Source organism: Emydura macquarii, unplaced genomic scaffold, assembly GCF_026122565.2.
Source record: "Emydura macquarii macquarii isolate MOO-44397 ecotype Brisbane River unplaced genomic scaffold, CSIRO-AGI_Emac_v2 contig_820, whole genome shotgun sequence".
Lineage (NCBI taxonomy): Eukaryota > Metazoa > Chordata > Testudines > Chelidae > Emydura > Emydura macquarii.
Genome location: NW_027130957.1, coordinates 1,810,211 through 1,827,000, shown reverse-complemented (window position 1 = coordinate 1,827,000; position 16,790 = coordinate 1,810,211). Strand labels below are relative to the sequence as shown.

The window sequence follows — 16,790 nt, the reverse complement described above, 5'->3', positions numbered from 1 at the left end:
CCGGTCAGCCTTGGCTTCTGTGCGGAGACGCCAAGATGGGGCCGTGGGAGCTCAGGTCACCTGGGCTATCAAACAGTCAGCAGGAGGCAGCAGCTCAGCCTCGCCTGGACTTGAAGAAATGACCCAGGTGAAAAGCTCTCCCAGCTCCTGCCCGTGGAGAGCGTCAGGCGTCTGTCAGGTTACTGTCAAAGCAGCGCCTATAAACTGGGGCTCGAACTCGCACGCCCTGCTGGGTAGCTCTTGGGGAGGTGGCTGTCGAAAGCCCAGGCCTGTCAGGCAGCTGGGGGACCCATTTAGGACCTAAATTCACAGCCGCTTCAGTTTCCCTGTCCACTCATGGCCCTGCGCCTGCCCCCCTCAGCCACTCTGCCTGCCTGCCTAACCCTCTGCCTACGGCAACTGAGGCTCTTGCTGGTTGATAAGGCCCCTTCACACAGACCAGGAAGCGCAGAGGCAGCACCCAAGCACAGCAGGGAGCAGGGGAAGATTTGCATCTGTGCCGTGGCCGTCTGCACTAGGGTCAGCTGGTGCTGCAGCCTAGGCAATGGAGCAGCAGTGGGTGGGTCAGGGTAGCAGGGTAACACCCCTGGGCCTGCCCCCTTGTGACAGCTGTGGCCTTGCAGACCTGCTGCCCTCTCCTAGGCTTGCAATGATTTACTCAGGCCATAGCTGCACTACGGATAGGACAGGGGCTCGGCTGCAGCAAAGCTGCCGTAGCGTCGACGCTTCCCGCGCTGACGGCAGGGTTTGTGCATCTCTGTAGTTAATCCACCTCGCTGAGCCGCCGTGGCTGCATCAACAGAAGAATTCTTCTGCAAACCGAGCCACAGCTGCACTGCGGTTTAAATCAGCATAACTACAGCACTCAGGGGTGTGCAAGTTTTTCATACCCCTGAGCCCCATATCTAGGGGATCTGAATTCTAAGTGTAGAGCAAGCCTCAGACCCAGGAATCCGGTCAGTGTGGAGCAGTTTGCAGGCCTAGCATCTCAGAGATCATCTCTCGAAGAGCCTCTTCCTCCAAGGGAGCTCTGGGAGTAGCTTTTTATCAGGCCAGGTGCTCGTTAGTCAATTAACTGCCTAAGTGGCTGGCTGGCAACTAATTGCTTAGAGGAGGGCCAACCTGGGCTCATTCTCTTCAAAGAAGCTTGTGTGAGCAGACTGGGCCCTGATTTCCCTTAAAGGGACCAATCACCCACCCTGTGCCAGTCAGACACTCGCCTAGAAGAGCAGGCTTCCATCGTGCCCTTTGCTCTGCACCTAAGTCTGTGACCCGTGCATGGAGCAGCACTGACTGGCTGCTCCTCCCCAGACAGACGGGGCCGTCCGGGCTGTGGAGTAGCAGCTCAGCAAAGGGGAAAGGAGAAGCTTATGGGAACTCTCCTAAAGAAACCGAGGGTTTCTCCTGGAGGTGAGCTGGGAGCCCAGGAGTGACTGGGAAGAATTAGCAGCGAAAGGATCCATCGCCTACAGACACCTGGCCTCTGTGCTCTGTGCAAACCCTCTGCCATCATTTCCTGCAGCACTTAGATGCCGTCATGCAAAACCCCAGCAAGAACCATTCTGCGGCCAGCGTCCTGGGCCTGTCAACCCGCTGGAGCGGTTATTAATCCTAACAGAGCCCACTTGCCTGGCGGGGGAGAGGCTGCACCACCTCTTGCTGCGCGTGGATGTGCTTATGTGAGAAAAGTCCCTCCCGTCCCCACAGCTATGAACAGCTAAGAGCTTGCGGTGCGTCCCCAGAGCACAGAAACACGTACAGCGCTTGCCTTCGTGCACCGCCCAGAAAACGCTTGGCGTGCTCTGTCGTCGTGATCTCAGCAGCTGCTCTGAGAACCTTTGGAGACTCTCCCCCACCTAGGGGCAGCCTTTGGGGCCACGAAACCACCCCTAGAAGTTGTTCAAGTAGAATGAAAGTAACAACGCTGAGACAGCCAGCCTGGGCTAGCGCAGGGAGCCTGCAGACCTGGGTGCTGCTCTAGCTATGTGCTGATCTGGCCCCATTACCAAGGTGCGTAGGCACCTCACAGTCTTTAATGTATTTATCCTTGTAACACCCCTGTGAGATAGGCCAGTGTTATGATTCCCATTGTACAGAAGGTGAAGGGAGCAAAACGACTTGCCCAAGGTCACACAGTTAAGCTGTGGCAGAGAAGGGATTTGAACTCAGGTCTTCCAACTCCTAGGGAAGCAGCCCAAGCACCACTACTAGCCCCATCCTCTTCTGCTGATGTGGGTGGCTGGCTAGAATGAAAGTGTTCCAGGGCACAGGTCAGGCCTGCCTATAGCTCTGTCCAGCACCTGGTGCATTTTGGGTGCTCCTGTACTAATAAGTGACGAGGACTCTCTCTGAGCCTCATTGTCCCCATCTGAGAAGCAAGAATAATGGGATCTGGCCACCCACCTCTGTAAAGGGCTCCCAGAGCTTTGACTGAAAGGTTCTTTTTGAGTCCCTAGTTGTTATCATTAGCTATCATAGTACATTTCATTGCACCCATGATCCCTAAAAAGTCTTAAAGGCACAAGGAGTTCTGTGTTCCTTGCTCAGCTCTGGCACTGATGTAATCTTGGACAAGTCACTAACCCGCTCCCTGACTCAGTTTCCCCATAAGAAGATGAGGAGAATATTTGCTTTCCTCAAAGCAGGGAGTGGGGGGCAGTATTGCTTCATTTGTGTTGCCCTCTGCTGGACTCTCTCCAACTTGTCCACATCCTTTTCGTAGCGGGGGGCCCAAAACTGGACACAATACTCCAAATGCGGCCTCACCAATGCCGAATAGAGGGGAGTAATCACTTCCCTCAATCTGCTGGCAGTGCTCCTACTAATGCAGCCCAATATGCTATTAGCCTTCTTGGCAACCAGGGCACACTGTTGACTCATATCCAGCTTCTTATCCACTGTAACCCCCAGGTCCTTTTCTGCAGAACTGCTGCCTAGCTCGTCGGTCCCCAGTCTGTAGCTGTGCATGGGATTCTTCCGTCCTAAGTGGAGGACTCTGCACTTGTCCTTGCTGATTTCTTTTGGCCTAATCCTCCAATTTGTCTAGGTCCCTCTGTATCTTATCCCTACCTTCCAGGGTATCTACCATTCCCCCAGCTTAGTGTCATCTGCAAACTTGCTGAGGGTGCATCCACCCCATCCGCCAGATCATTAATTCATCTTTCATTTGTTTTAATGAACAAAACCGGCCCCAGGACCGACCCCTTGGGCACTCCGCTTGTGACTGGCTGCCAGCTAGACATGGAGCCATTGATCGCTACCCGTTGAGCCCGATGATCTAGCCAGCTCTCTATCCATTTTATAGTCCAGTCATCCACCCCATACTACTTTAACTTGCTGATAAGAATACTGTGGGAGTCTGTATCAAAAGCTTTGCTAAAGTCAAGTTATATCACGTCCACTGCTTTCCCCACATCCACAGAGCCAGTCACCTCTTCATGGAAGGTAATCAGATTGGTCAGGCATGACTTGCCCTTGGTGAATCCGTGTTGACTGTTCCTGATCACCTTCCTCTCTTCCAAGTGCCTTAAAATGGATTCCTTGAGGTCCTGCTCCATGATTTTTCCAGGGATTGAGGTGAGGTTGACCGGTGTGTTGTTCCCTGGATCCTCTTTCTTCCCTTTCTTGAAGATGGGCACTATATTTGCCTTTTTCCAATCATCAGGGACCTCCCCCAATTGCCACGAGCTTTCAAAGATAATAGCCAATGGCTCTGAAATCACATCAGCCAACTCCCTCAGCACCCTCGGATGCATTGCATAGTCCTGGACCTGTTCCTTCAGCACTGCGGGATGTTCACCTCCTCCCCATTCTGTGCTGCCCTGTGCAGTAGTCTAGGAGCTGACCTTGTCTGTGAAGACAGAGGCAAAAAAGGCATTGAGTACATCAGCTTCCTCCACATCCTCTGTCACTAGGTTGCCTCCCCCATTCTGTAAGGGGCCCACACTCTCCCTCTTGTTGATAACATACCTGTAGAAACCCTTCTTGTTCCCTTTCACGTCCTTGCTAGCTGCAATTCCAATTGCGCTTTGGCCTTCCTGATTTCATTCCTGTATGTTCGAGCAGCATTTTTATAATCCTCCCTAGTCATCTGTCCAAGCTTCCACTTCTTGTAAGCTTCTTTTTTGTGTTTAAGCTCCCCAAAGACCTCTTTGTTAAGCCAACCTTGGCGCCTACCATATTTGCTATTCTTTCTGCACATCAGGATGGTTTGTTCCTGCGCCCTCAAAAAGGTTTCATTAAAATACAGCCAGCTCTCTTGGATTCCTTTCCCCAGGATGGGCCCAACACAGAACTCCAGCTCTAAACACCCCCAAATCTTTGAAGAAGCGGAGATCAAGATCAGCTCATCATTGTTATAGGAGGGCTTAGAAATCCTAACTGAGCCCATTGTGCTAGGTGCTGTACAGAGACAGTCCCTGACCTGAAGAGCTTACAATCTTAACAGAGGGGAGAGGATGCAGAGGTGAAGTGAGTTTCCCCTGGTCATGCAGTAGGTTAGTGGCAGAGTTGGGAACAGAACGCAGCTCAGCTGACACCCAAAATGTGATGAGACTGGCTCAGAACTTTGCAGCTCCTGCCCCGTCCTCTTACTGCCAGGGAGGGCTGTACCGGGCTCGCACTCACTTAGTTCTGATGCAGTGATTCAAACAGTCTCCTACCCCAGAGGCCTGGAGTATTTTCCCTGTTTCACTGTGTGTGAGTGAAGCGAGAGTAGATAAGTGGCTGCACTAGCAGGGGTAACATGGGCCTAGCATGGCAACAGGCTGCCTGGCTGTAGCTTTCCAACGCCGGGACTGCATGCAACACTAACCCTCCTTTCGGGTTATGCGCCGAGCAGAGGAAGGGCTTGCGAGCAGCTCTGGCTCCCCTCTTCCCCCCGGGAATTGCCTGCACAAACAGGTTCTGTGCCCAGATAAAGAGCGTCTTGTAGCAGCTCTGCATCTTTGTTCTGCTGCAGAAAGAAGGCTGGTAAAAATCGATGCTTAGTGGAAAACCTCTTCTTGGTCCAATTAGTGAAACCCGCTGTCGTCACCCCCCCAGTCTCCTCATCCCAGACCTACTGTTTTGCTTCTGAATGACGGGAGTGGATGAACAGAGATCAGAGAGTTTGTGTCCCTGGGGTTGTACGAAAACAGGGAAGCACTGAGTATATTATTGCTCGGAAACCACAGAACGTCAATAGCAAAGTGTTTCCATAAGGAGCATTTGGCTTTCTCAGCCCTGCTGGCGTCAGCTGCCACTTCCTCATTTCCCTGGATGATAAGGCTGACCTCTGACGGCCCTGGAAAATGCCCCCTTTTCTGCTCTCTCTGGATACAAATACCCCCTTTTTCTCTGACTCTGAAGAGCATGAGATCTCCCATTCTCTCTTCTTTCCTTGGTATAAATACCCTCATTCCTATCCTGCTGGGAACAGCCAACTCCTGCATCGCCACTTTCCTACCTGGTGCTTCCAAGTGAAACTTAAAACTCTCACCCCTGCTGCTTTGCTATAGCTGGGGCCTGAAGGTAGTTGTGTGTGTATCCTGAAGGGGAAATGTTTTCACTTTCTTAATCGGACGGTGTAAACCACACGCTGCATCCCGGTTGCAGTCTCCTGGGGCTCTGTGAGTGCAGGGAAAGAAGCCAGGCTCCTTTCAGGCCATCTTTGGTTAAAATGTAGCGGCGGCCAGACCTGACTGCTGCCTCTCCGGAGACTCAAGGAGCCACTGGCTCTTCGGTTACACCGCAAATTGGAAGCACGTCGATGACAGAACGTTTGGTTTGGACACCAAGTCATACAGAAATCGCTCTGGCTTTTGCACGCGTAACCCTTCCGCCGGGCAGAGCCGGCAGCAACAAAGGGCCGGGTTCTATATCTAGGGGTTCCTGTCAATGATACAACACCAAACCGGCTCGAGCCCCCACCCAGTCACCTGGGAAACCACACACAAGTATTCCCCGAAAGGCAATACTTCCCCTCTCGCAAGCAGAGAGTCTGAGTGCAGAAAGTAAACCTTTTAATAAAAGGAGGGCAGTAACACAGCACTGGCTTGGGAACACGGGGCAAACAGAATTCATGGACACCATGATCGAACCCACCCCACCCCAGAGTACGTGGGGTGTCCTTTGCCTCTCCCTTTCCACTGCCCGTCATAGCTGCAGCGGCTACCTCTTGTTCGTGGGGCCCCGCCAGTCCTCTCTGCTGGCTCCCACCACCTCCGGTCTTCATGTTCGTGGGGCCCCGCCAGTCCTCTCTGCTGGCTCCCACCACCTCCGGTCTTCACCGAGTCCCTCTGCCGGCTCCCCTCAGTCTCTCATGGCTTCCCAGTTCCTTTAGTGATTTCAGCTCTCTGGGAGCTTCAGCTGCTACTCATGGGAATGCCTTCTACTGACACAGGAGTGCCATGCCTGCTTTTGTTAACAAATAAAAGCCTCCCCAAAGAATCATGAATTTTACCTTTCAACAGTCAAAGAAAATTAGTAGCCCGTACAACCTCCACAGAATGGTAACCTCCCTCCGTGCTTGAATTTTTACAGTCACTGGCATCCAAACGCCTCCTTTGCTGAGTTCTGTTCAGCTGAGAGTGAATCTTTCATCAAACCAGACTCAGCACACGCCTGCTGCCATTTGTTTATACAACAGGGAGACACGTTTCATTACCCTGCAGTTCACACTCCAGCCATTTGTAACCCAATTCCAGCCAAAACTGACCATTTCCCATCAGGTTGCTCAGCACCTAGGTGGGCTTATGCAGATACAGAGCCCAGGCAAATAAAGTGCCCCCCGTTTCAGCTGACTGAGCAAGGGGAAGGTCACCCAGACCTTGCTTACACACGATTATAGCACCAGCTATTTCATGCCCAGCACCCTTTGCTCATAGAGCTGGAAAGTCACCTTTGGTGAGGTTGTTCCTTTTCAGTTGAGAAACACCTTGCCATAGCGAGAGTACATAGCTTGAGTTCCCCTCCTTTGGTGGTTTTAAATGAACAGGAGGAAAGGGGAGGTAGTGTGGTCTAATGGGTAGCGCCGCGGCCTAGACCCCAGAAAAGCTGTGTTCTATTCCTGGTTCTGCTACAAGCTTGCTGTATGCCCTTCCTGCTGCTGTATCTCTTCAGACTGCAAACACTTCAGCAGAGGGACTGTCCCTTGCTGTGTGTTTATACCACATCTAGCACAATCGGGCTGTGATTTTGATTGAGGCACTACTGTAACATGAATAGGGCTGGATGTATTTTCTATGAACAATTTTGAACAGAATGAATTTTTTTTTCACTTGGTTCACAATTTTAATTCCACAGAATTTTTCAGATTTTCAGGGAACTGAACATTGCCAGCTTGCTTCGGGTTTTGAAAGAGGAAAAGCACCTAGGGTCAGTTCTTTGACTGGTTTTATTTACCAGCTAATCAGGATTTTTCCAGAGGCACCAGCAGCGGAGTGAAGAGACAGAGAAGCAGCCCCGGCTGAACAGACTGCAGCTGGCATTTAAGCTTCAATCATTCAGGGGGAGAGTTTCACTTTAATAGCCAAGTAAACAAGTTCCAGGATAGGCACAGTCTGAAATGTAAATAGCCTGCACCAACACGGGACCCTCCCCCGGAGCAGCTGGCACTAGCCACTCTCAGAGACAGGCTACTGGGCTAGATGGATTACTGGGTCCAGGTGGTACGGCAGCCTCCAGGGTCAGAGGAGGAAGGACATAACAACGTGTGAGCACTTGATTTATCTTGGGGGTGTATTAGTTCTGCTTCACAGCTGGGAACTGAGGCCCAGAGAGAGGAAATGACTTGTCCCATACAGGGGATTCTGGGGCTGAACTGGGATTTGAACCCAGACCTCATAAGCTTCCCCTGCAAACCTTAACCCCTGAGCTCATCCTTCCTCCTACAGAGTCTTCACCCCCAGCACAAATCCTGTCCCCCTCCACAGCAACCAAAAGTCACTGCCAGCTGCTGAGTGGCCTATAGGAAAGAAGCATGCAGGGTGCAAGCCAGCTCCATCTGAACACGTGTCCTCAGAAAGCCACCAGCACAAGGGGCACGGAGGGGCTGTGTTGTTGGCAGTCCAAGCACGGGGGGGTTGTCAACGGGCAGAGCGTGCCACGGACAATGAACTCCCCACTCACCCCCACAGCTGAGCCAAGCCACAGCGGCTGGGTGGGTCGCACACGCTGCTGCTCGGTGGCGAAGCAGGAAATCTCTGGGGCTGTTACGCCAGCATCTTTCCCCATCCTGGCATTATCATCCTTGCTTTAAAATAGCCAGTTCCTGGTCTCAGTTCCGCTGGTGCTCAGCTTCAGTGAGCGACTGCCGTGGGGTCAGTGATTTACAGCAGGGTCAGAAATCAGCATCCTGCCAAGGGGGAGGTGACGGAGCATTGACGCAAGGGGACAGATTCTGTGCTGAGCAGAGGAGCAGTTGCGGCAGGCTGGGTGGGAGGGGGCTGGAGCAATCACCCGACCTCTGCTGCTCTCTTGAAAGAGGTGTCACCAGGACGCTAGACCCTCCGTGAAGGGGATACACCACACAGCTCCCTCCGCCTCCCAGATGGCTGCCCCACAAGCTCCCCTAGGACGTGTCTACACCGTGGTTAAAAAATCCACAGCACCACGTCTCAGAGCCGGGGGCAGCCGACTTGGGCTGCACGGCTAGACACTGCCGTGTAGACGTCCTGGGCTGGGCTGGAGCTCGGACTCAGAGACCCTCCCCGCTCACGGGCAGGAATCTAGACATGCTCCTAGATTCCTTGGGACTGGGTTGCCCTCAGTCAGTGTAGCATTTGGCCCAAGCTAATTAAAATAGGTGCTAAAAAATAATGCCTGGTGTTTTCAGGGAGTTGGGCAGAAACACCACTGGAAACAACAGCATTTACACTGCAACTTGCCTCGCCTCCCGGTCTCCTGCTAGCCCAGTGAGGAATTTGCTGCCCACGCCGGGGTAGAAGCGCAGCAGGCCAGTGCGAGAGCGGCTACGACATTTCTTCTAACACAAAAGATCAGAACGGGGGAGCTGAACGGATTCTGCTCTTAGTTACACCAAGATGGTTTCAATGGAGCAACTCCGGAATTACACTGGTGCAATCAGGCTCCGGTCCAGGAAGTAATGTAGCCAGTCTGCCAGATAAGCCCCAGCATTCAATGAGGGGGAAATAGCTGTAAGCTCAGAGATGCATCCAGGGGTTTAAGAGACCCTCGCTCCCGAGGCTATAGTTGTGCCTCGCCTTGGTTCGGGAGCCGCAGCAGAACAGAGGGGGGCACTCAGCAGAGAAATCGCACTCTGTGGCATTTGCTAATGAAATTTCATGGGAATGGGATTTTTGTTGAGCCTATTTTAAATTACCCCCCCAACTCCACAGGTAGCTCGACTCAGAACGGGGATATTAATGAGATGAATTGAACTAATGGGGTTTTCAGACTCCATCAGAGGAGTCTGGCTGAATTCCCTGGAGGTGGTTTTTGTTCATAAACTTTATGCTGTCAGTACATCAGCTCCCAGCTGGGGCTAATTTACCAAATCCAGCCAGCTGCCCGCAGAATGTGCCCGGGACCCGTTGACAGGAGACATCAGCAGGAGAAGTTTAAGCTGATGCAGCGTTAAATGAAGGCGCTAGATTGGGCTGGCGGAGGGAGCGGCGCTCTGCTGTGATGGGGTTGGGGTGTTCTGGGCCTGGAAAAGCTTCTCTGGGGGGTGCCTGGCTCTCTGGTTCCAAGTTGAATGCGGTATGCAGAGAATGCATGCAGGCCTAGTGGATCCCAGAGGAAAAAGTATACAGCCAAAAAGTATACATCCAAGTTCCCAAGGGGGTTTTGAACCCCAAGTTATGAGGTGTCTGGGTGAGAGCTCAGGCCTGCTATACAGAGGGGGAGGTTGTTCAGATGCACCAATGTGATCTGGCTTCCAGGAGGACTTAGGCTCTGAAGTTACTTCTCCCTGTTGTGGCTGCCCTGTGTCATCCCTGGCTGGGCAAGCAGGGCCCTGCCCGCACTCCCTGCCTCAATTTTCTTCCCCCCGGCTGGGTTTTCTTGGCTCTCCACACACCGCTCTGAGCTGGAGCTGTGGCAGCTCTCCAGCCAAGCCAGAAACAAACCTAACCTCCTCCAGGGTAGCACAGATCCAACTAAGAAAAGTCCCCCTTTAACGAAAAGGTTTTCCTGGGTCTTCAGCCTCTCTGGACGCTGAGCGCAGCCCCTTTCTCGGCTATATGAGGGTCTTTTCCCTGTTCTGGTATACAGCACTCAGCCCCCAAGACTGGTTTCCCTGGAGTGCTGGCATTCTCAGCCCCTTGTCACTGGCTCAAGATCTTCTGCAGCTGCCTGCTTATCCCCTGGGGATGGGATTGGCCCTAGGTCCCCCAGGAGCCACCTGCAGCTGCTACCTCAGGACCTTCCCACTGTGGTGCCAACTCCCAGCCTGCTGCCCCTCAGTCCTTTTATAAGGCCCAGCTGCCAATGAAGCTATCACCTGACCCTCCTTCTCCCACCCCCTCAGGTTGAGAAGCAGCCAAATAATTATGGCCCAGGTGCAGTGCTTAATTTGCAATGCAAGAGGTGCCGGGGCTCCAGCAGTTTCTTTTACTTCCATAACTGATGCAGCAAGCCCAGAGGTTATGAACTGCCAAGCCAGCCCCCGCTAGCCCTGGCACAAATTAAGCACTGCACAGGAGTGGCTGGCTCCATCGCCCCTTAAAGCGGCCAGTCGCTCCCCCATAAGGACTAGCAACAGGGCATAATTGGAGCTCGGGCCCACTTTCCGGAGCTAGCTTTAATCCAGCCGGTTGGAGTCCCGGAGCGGTGAAGCTGTGGCAGAATGTGCGTGAGCGCAGGGGATACAAACCCACCCAGAACCCTGGGTAATTGGTCACAGGGTAGCCTGGGCTGCTGCGGCTTCATGCGCCGGACCCTGTGCTAGCTGGATTAAGGCTAGTGCGGGTGCGTCCGCTCGCACTGCAGTGGCACCCTGCGATTGCAGCACAGACACACCTGAAGTTCAGAGGCGGCTCCAAACTCCTTCAGAGACCGGGGGTTTTGGATCCAGGGCTCGGTGCATCATGGGAGCCTTGACAGGACCCGGTGACTTTCCCTTTCCCTCAATCCAGAACGTGCAGGGCCATATGGATTTAAATAAAGCAAACCGTTTATCAGGGTTGGAAAAGCTGCGCGAGGCTCCAGCCAACCTGCAAGCCAGGCCAAGAGAAGCAGACTGCTGGGCTTGCCAGCGCAGGGTTTGTTCAATGCGAACGGCATGAGAACACCGGGTGTGGGGCAAAGCACTGGCAGCTGCAGTGGGAGCTGGAAGTCCTCCAGCCTTGAGCCCTTTATCCTGCATTCTGCTGGGGCAAAGGCAGCGAGGGCCAGCAACGGGGAGTTCTCTGCCGCTGCAGCAAATCACCAAGCTGCTGCAAAATCAGGCCGATGTCCCTGTGCAGGGTCACCTCTGCCTGGCCTATGCTTTCAGGCAAAGGCAGGGCTCCAGCAGGACTTGGGGTGGGGTGGGGAATCTCTCAAACCCTGCTTCTTGTGCGCATGTTAGATAATGCCGGTTTCTGGAAAGCATGCCTGAGCAGGGCTGTCCCAGCATGGCTCAGTGAATGCAGACAGCAGGGCTTTTTGCTAGCTCGCTCTGCTGAAACCTGTGCTCGCCAAGCCCGATTGGAGCCTGAATCCACCCTTCTGACCTACAGCAAAGCTCTGCAGCGTGGGGAGTGCAGGGGGCTCAGAATAACCCTGCCCATGCTAGAACCCGGCCAGCAATGTGAGAACCTGGCGTCAACTGCAGAGTGGACGGGTCCTTCGTGGGGAGAATGGCTTCATAGTCAGGGATGGGGATTTCCAGGGGTCACCAGTGCAAGTGTAACAGGAGCTGTGGAACAAGCCACGTTGTGTGTAAATTTGCTCAGAGCCTGCAATGCAGTGAGACCTGGGACAACATAGTGGTGTAACAGTAAAAGGTGTGATTGTGTGTGTGAGTGAGAGAAAGGGAGCACTGATTTGTTTATTATTGCTTGAGTGAGATGGGGATACATGCTGTCAAGGCCAACGTGCTATCATGACTACCTATTGCACAGGCCACTGTGACATCATCTCTTAATATTTGGGCAGGTGTGATATCACTAGGAAATGCGGCAGTTAGTGGAATGGCATCATTGTCATGCCATTCTTAGGGTGGCGCGATATCATCAGCGCACAGTGGCTCCCAGGGGCAATGCTGGAGCAGGCATGCTTTTACAGTGGAATTCCTGATGGGTGTGACATCATTGCTATTCAGTGCTGGTGTGGGTGTGATGTCATCGCTATGGAATGCTCAGATGGGCGTGACATCACTACTATGCAGTGCTGGCGTGGATATGATGTCACCCTTGTGGAATGCTCAGAGGAGCGTGATGTCTTTGCTGATCCCCTAAGCAGGAGCACAGCGCTTTGCTGGCCAGGCTTGTGGGGTAGAAGTAGGTCCCTGAGTCTCCCAGAGATCCCTTTCAGCCCCACACACCCTGGCATGTTACATGCGAGAGGCGTGTTCCCCTCTTCCCAGGAGACCGAGAGCTGAGCTCTGGCGCAGCCTGGGAAATAGTGGCTCCTTGTTCTTCCTGCCCCGTCCCTCCTTGTTGGTTGAGCTGAGGGAAGAAACAGAAGGTGGTCTGTCCAGAACGAAGGTAAATATTGGATTTTCCTGTGCGGTTGCAGGGACCCAGCCATGAATGTGCCTCTCACAGGCCAGGTGCACAGAAACGTCTTTCAGAGCGCAGGGCTGAGCTTTGGCGAACGAAATCCAGAAGGGGAAACAGTCACCCTCAAACCAGGGCACTTCAGGCACGTTAGGGAGAGGGCAGCCCCCTGGAGGAGGTGCTGGGGTTCCTGGGGTGGATCATGCTGGGGAAGTGCTTTACATTTTCCCGGGCTCGCAAGGAAGTGATCAGTGAGCCCGCAGAGAGCGGGACGAGAGGCTGGCGTCAGTGCCTGGGACTTGTCCATGAGGATCCAAGCTAAACAGCGATAGAGGGAAGGCTTGGGAGACGGAAGCACCAGGCTGGAAATACCTAGGCTCCCTGGAACACCCACAGTCTTAGCCCTTGCATCTCCAGCTTGCTCGAGGAGGCGGGGGGGGAGTGTCTTTTACGTGAGACAGTGAGTCCAAGGAGAGGTCTGCCTTCATCAAAAGCAATGAGGGGACTTGGTGGGAGCAGGATTGTCCCAGTCCCGCCCCCCCCCCCCCCTGCATGGACATTAAATAGCGCGGGACAATATTTGAAAGGGATTTTTTCCCCAGTGTCCTCAGCCAAACTCATCCCTACCCCGCCGTGCTAGCTCTCACAAGGGGCAGCTTCTGCTAGGGGTTATGCCCGGGTACAAGTAACCCAAAAGCTAACTCCGCTACAGTCAGGGAGCCCCTCACAATTCACACCGGGATAAGCAGGCAGAGTCCGGCTCGGCTGATTGACGGGGTGGAGGGTAACAGTAAAGAACAGGGGCAGAGGAGTGACGTTCCATGGGGGGGGGGGGGGGGACACACAGAGAGGAGGTGCATTAGAAAGGGAGCGTTTGACCCAGGGTGTGAGATCAGGACGGGAGGCAGGAGCCTCTGGGGTAGTTTTGTTCCCTTCAGGCCGTGCTGTGAAAATAAACATAATTCAGGGTAAGTGGGGTCTAGATCACCCTGAATTCTGACCTCCTTCCTCCCACCTTCTCCAGAAACATTTTCCCTCCAAGCCATGTCTCTTCCACAGACGCTCTGGGTCCCCCCATACACACACAGGCTGTCACCACACTGAGGTCATCAATCATCTCTGGCCAGTGAACCAGCTGCACATGATGTTGGCTGGGACGCCTCCGGAAGAGATGTTTATGAACCCAAAGCTTCGCCGCTTCGTGACACCCTTATGGGAGATGGCACGTTATTTACTGCTCCCTGTTTAACCTCGTCCAAAGGACCACCGTGGGGTCAAACATTTTCATCCTATCTAAAAGTAACCATCTCGTTAGTGCCCCCTTAGTATTGCTATGGCAGTGGTCAACTCATGGTGCTGTTACATAGCGTCTTACAAGGTTTTTTTTTTTTTTTTGGCAGGCAAACATTTAGTCTTGGAGGAATATGCCGTGTTGTTAGTTTTGTAAGGATGTTGCTTTTTGGGGACGCTGTAGCAAGCAGCTGGGAGCGGGGGGTCCCTGCCTTAGTCTCTCCAACTGGAGTCAATACTTAAGGCAGAGATGCGCCCTGGCAACGGGGCATTGGTATTTGGGCTCAAATTCTTGACAGAGACCATTGCCTGCATGCTGTTTGTGTCCACCTCTGTTCTAGGACATGAGCTCTTGCCACTGAAATACAGTAGCAGAGCTGAGGACACTTGAGTTGACAAAGGGGGTGGGGGAGCTTTGTGCTCGATGGAAGGAACAGGGAGCTCTACCCACAGGTGTCTAACCAGAGCTGCATTTTGTTCCCAGGTTTGACTATCAGGAGTTGCTGCACAACTCCACCTTCTGCATCATCCCCCGCGGCAGGCGGCTGGGCTCCTTCCGTTTCCTGGAGGCGCTGCAGGTACCATCGTGGGAGAGACAGCGGGAAATGGCTGTAGTCAGTCTGTGCCTTTCCCTCCTCCCTCACCCCAGTCCCAATGCACAGGAGCCTCTGAGAACGGAGAGAGAGAAGCAGGACAAGAGCCTCCTCCTCCCCCCCCACCCTACCTCAGCTTCTCCAATCCTGCTCCTGTCCCTCCCTCAGAGATCTGCCCCCTTTCCCCATCCTCCTTCTGTTCTGATAGGAGCTTCCACCCCTCTTCTCCTCTCCTGCTTCCAGCCTCTTTCTTGGGTGGTGCCCTTCCCCGCTCTCACACTCTCCAGTCCCTGCCTGCTCCTGTCCCCTCCTCCTGCCACTAGTCCCTAGGCAGCTGTAAGGTGGACCATGAGGAAATCCTGAGTGTTTTGGGCCAGCCTAGAGATGGTTTAAAGCTCCTAGATCTTGGATGAAAGCAGGCTTTGAAAGGGGACTCTTTAGAAATCATTTGGGCTTCTAGTACCACTCGCCAGCTGCTGTGAGCCTCCCTCGGGCCTGCTCTGTTTCCCCCGCCCCCATCAAACCCAGCGGCCAGGCATCCTAGGCTCGGGGGTAGAAGGTCCAGTGGCCAGGGTCTCTCGAGCATCATCGTCTGCTGTTTCTCATTGATCCAGGCCGCTTGCGTCCCGGTGCTGCTCAGTAACGGCTGGGAGCTGCCCTTCTCCGAAGTGATCGACTGGAGCAAATCAGCCATTGTCGGGGACGAGAGGCTCCTTCTGCAGGTAATGCAGGGCCGTGCTGTCTATGAGAGCCTGGCCTGGCACGGGATGGGACAGCCTGGCACGGCCCCATGCGGTGCCATCGGGCAGAGTGCCTTCGCTCACGGCACTGTAGAGCCCCTGGACATCAGATCACCCTGTTACTGACAGCCTGGCTCTGAGACGGATGGATCATTTGTTAGCGGACTGCTGCTACGGAGCTGGCCGGGGCAGCCAGCGATCACAAACTGGCCACCCGTCATCGCCTCTCTCAACCCTTGTCCGCTGTCTCCCACGGCGGACGTGGCCTGACACGCCCTCCCACAGTTCGCTTAGACAGCTGCACAGAGATCCCACGCTTTGCCTTTGATTTTGGGGGGAGGAGGGGCAGGATCATTAACACACCACATGGGAACTTAACCAAGAGCGCTAGAAAGGTGTTAATAAAAGGCCTGATGGGATCCCAGAGAAACCCGCCCATTGCTGCAAAACACATTGCCTCCAGGATATTGAAAATGGTGCTTGGCCGGTGCCCAGGTCAGCACAAAACAATGGATTTGTGTGGGCCCTATATAAACACGCCTGCTGTGCATGTCTGCACTGTGTCTGGCAGGGAAGATTAAGGGCTAGATTCCACCTTTAGGCTCAGCCCTGAGCATTTAAGCTGCGCCTCCCCTGGAGCAGCCCTGGGAGGAACAAGCCCCTTTCTGCTTCCATCCTGCTCCGGCTGTGTCATCCTGTGCTCCCGCCTCTCTCTGCGGCAAGTTCCAGTGAGCCCCAGGACCGACCCGTGGAGGAAGTGGAGACAAAGATCCACCCACCCACACCTGCTCCAGAGGGATGTGGGGGATTGAGCCGATGCTGTGTACCCAGACCCAAGGTCCAGAGAGCCATCACAGGGCCAGAAGATGAAGGGGTTCTGACCCCCCCTCTCTTACAGCCCTGCAGGGGTGTCACGTTAACTGTTGAATATTGACTCCTTAAAGGGGCAACAAAACGTCACATTCCTCTGATGGTTCCAGGCCTGGGCCGGCCGTTTCCGAACACACCTTTCTGGGAAGATTCAGGGCTGGGGCGAGTGTGATGTCACCTTCCCAGCGGTTAATTGACGCTGGTGGTATTGCAGGCAGGCTCTAGGGTTACACCCCAGAATGTGCCTGTGTCGCAATGGGCAGACAGTCACGAGCTAGCCCATAATACCTCAGTCTCAGTTTAGGAAGGATGGCCCAGTGGTTAGGGCACTAGCCTGCAACTTAAGGACATCTTGGTTCAATTCCCTGCTCGGCCACAGACGTCTTGGGTGGGCTTGGGAAAGTCACTTTGTTTCTCTGTGCCTCAATTCCTCCATCTGTAAAATGGGGATACTAGCACTGCCCTGCCTCACAGAGGAAGATAAATAAAGATGATGAGGTACTCAGGTACCCCAGGAATGGGGGCTAGATATGTACCAGAGACAGGCAGATACCTCCCTGCAAGGTAGGGAACACTGCACTCCTTTTAGAGATGGGGAAACTGAGGTACAGGGTGGTTATATGACATCTCCCAGGCTACAGAGAAAGTCACAG

At 53.8% G+C, this 16,790-nt stretch overlaps 1 protein-coding gene across 1 annotated transcript in view; it reads left to right on the top strand.

The window, feature by feature from the left end:
• EXTL1 (exostosin like glycosyltransferase 1) overlaps positions 1-16,790 on the top strand; it is a 43,379-nt gene that overhangs the window by 15,608 nt on the left and 10,981 nt on the right. Inside the window, exons 2-3 of the mRNA XM_067543349.1 lie at positions 14,419-14,512; positions 15,142-15,249. Coding sequence (XP_067399450.1) covers positions 14,419-14,512; positions 15,142-15,249 — 202 coding nt within the window. The remainder of the gene's footprint in view (positions 1-14,418; positions 14,513-15,141; positions 15,250-16,790) is intronic.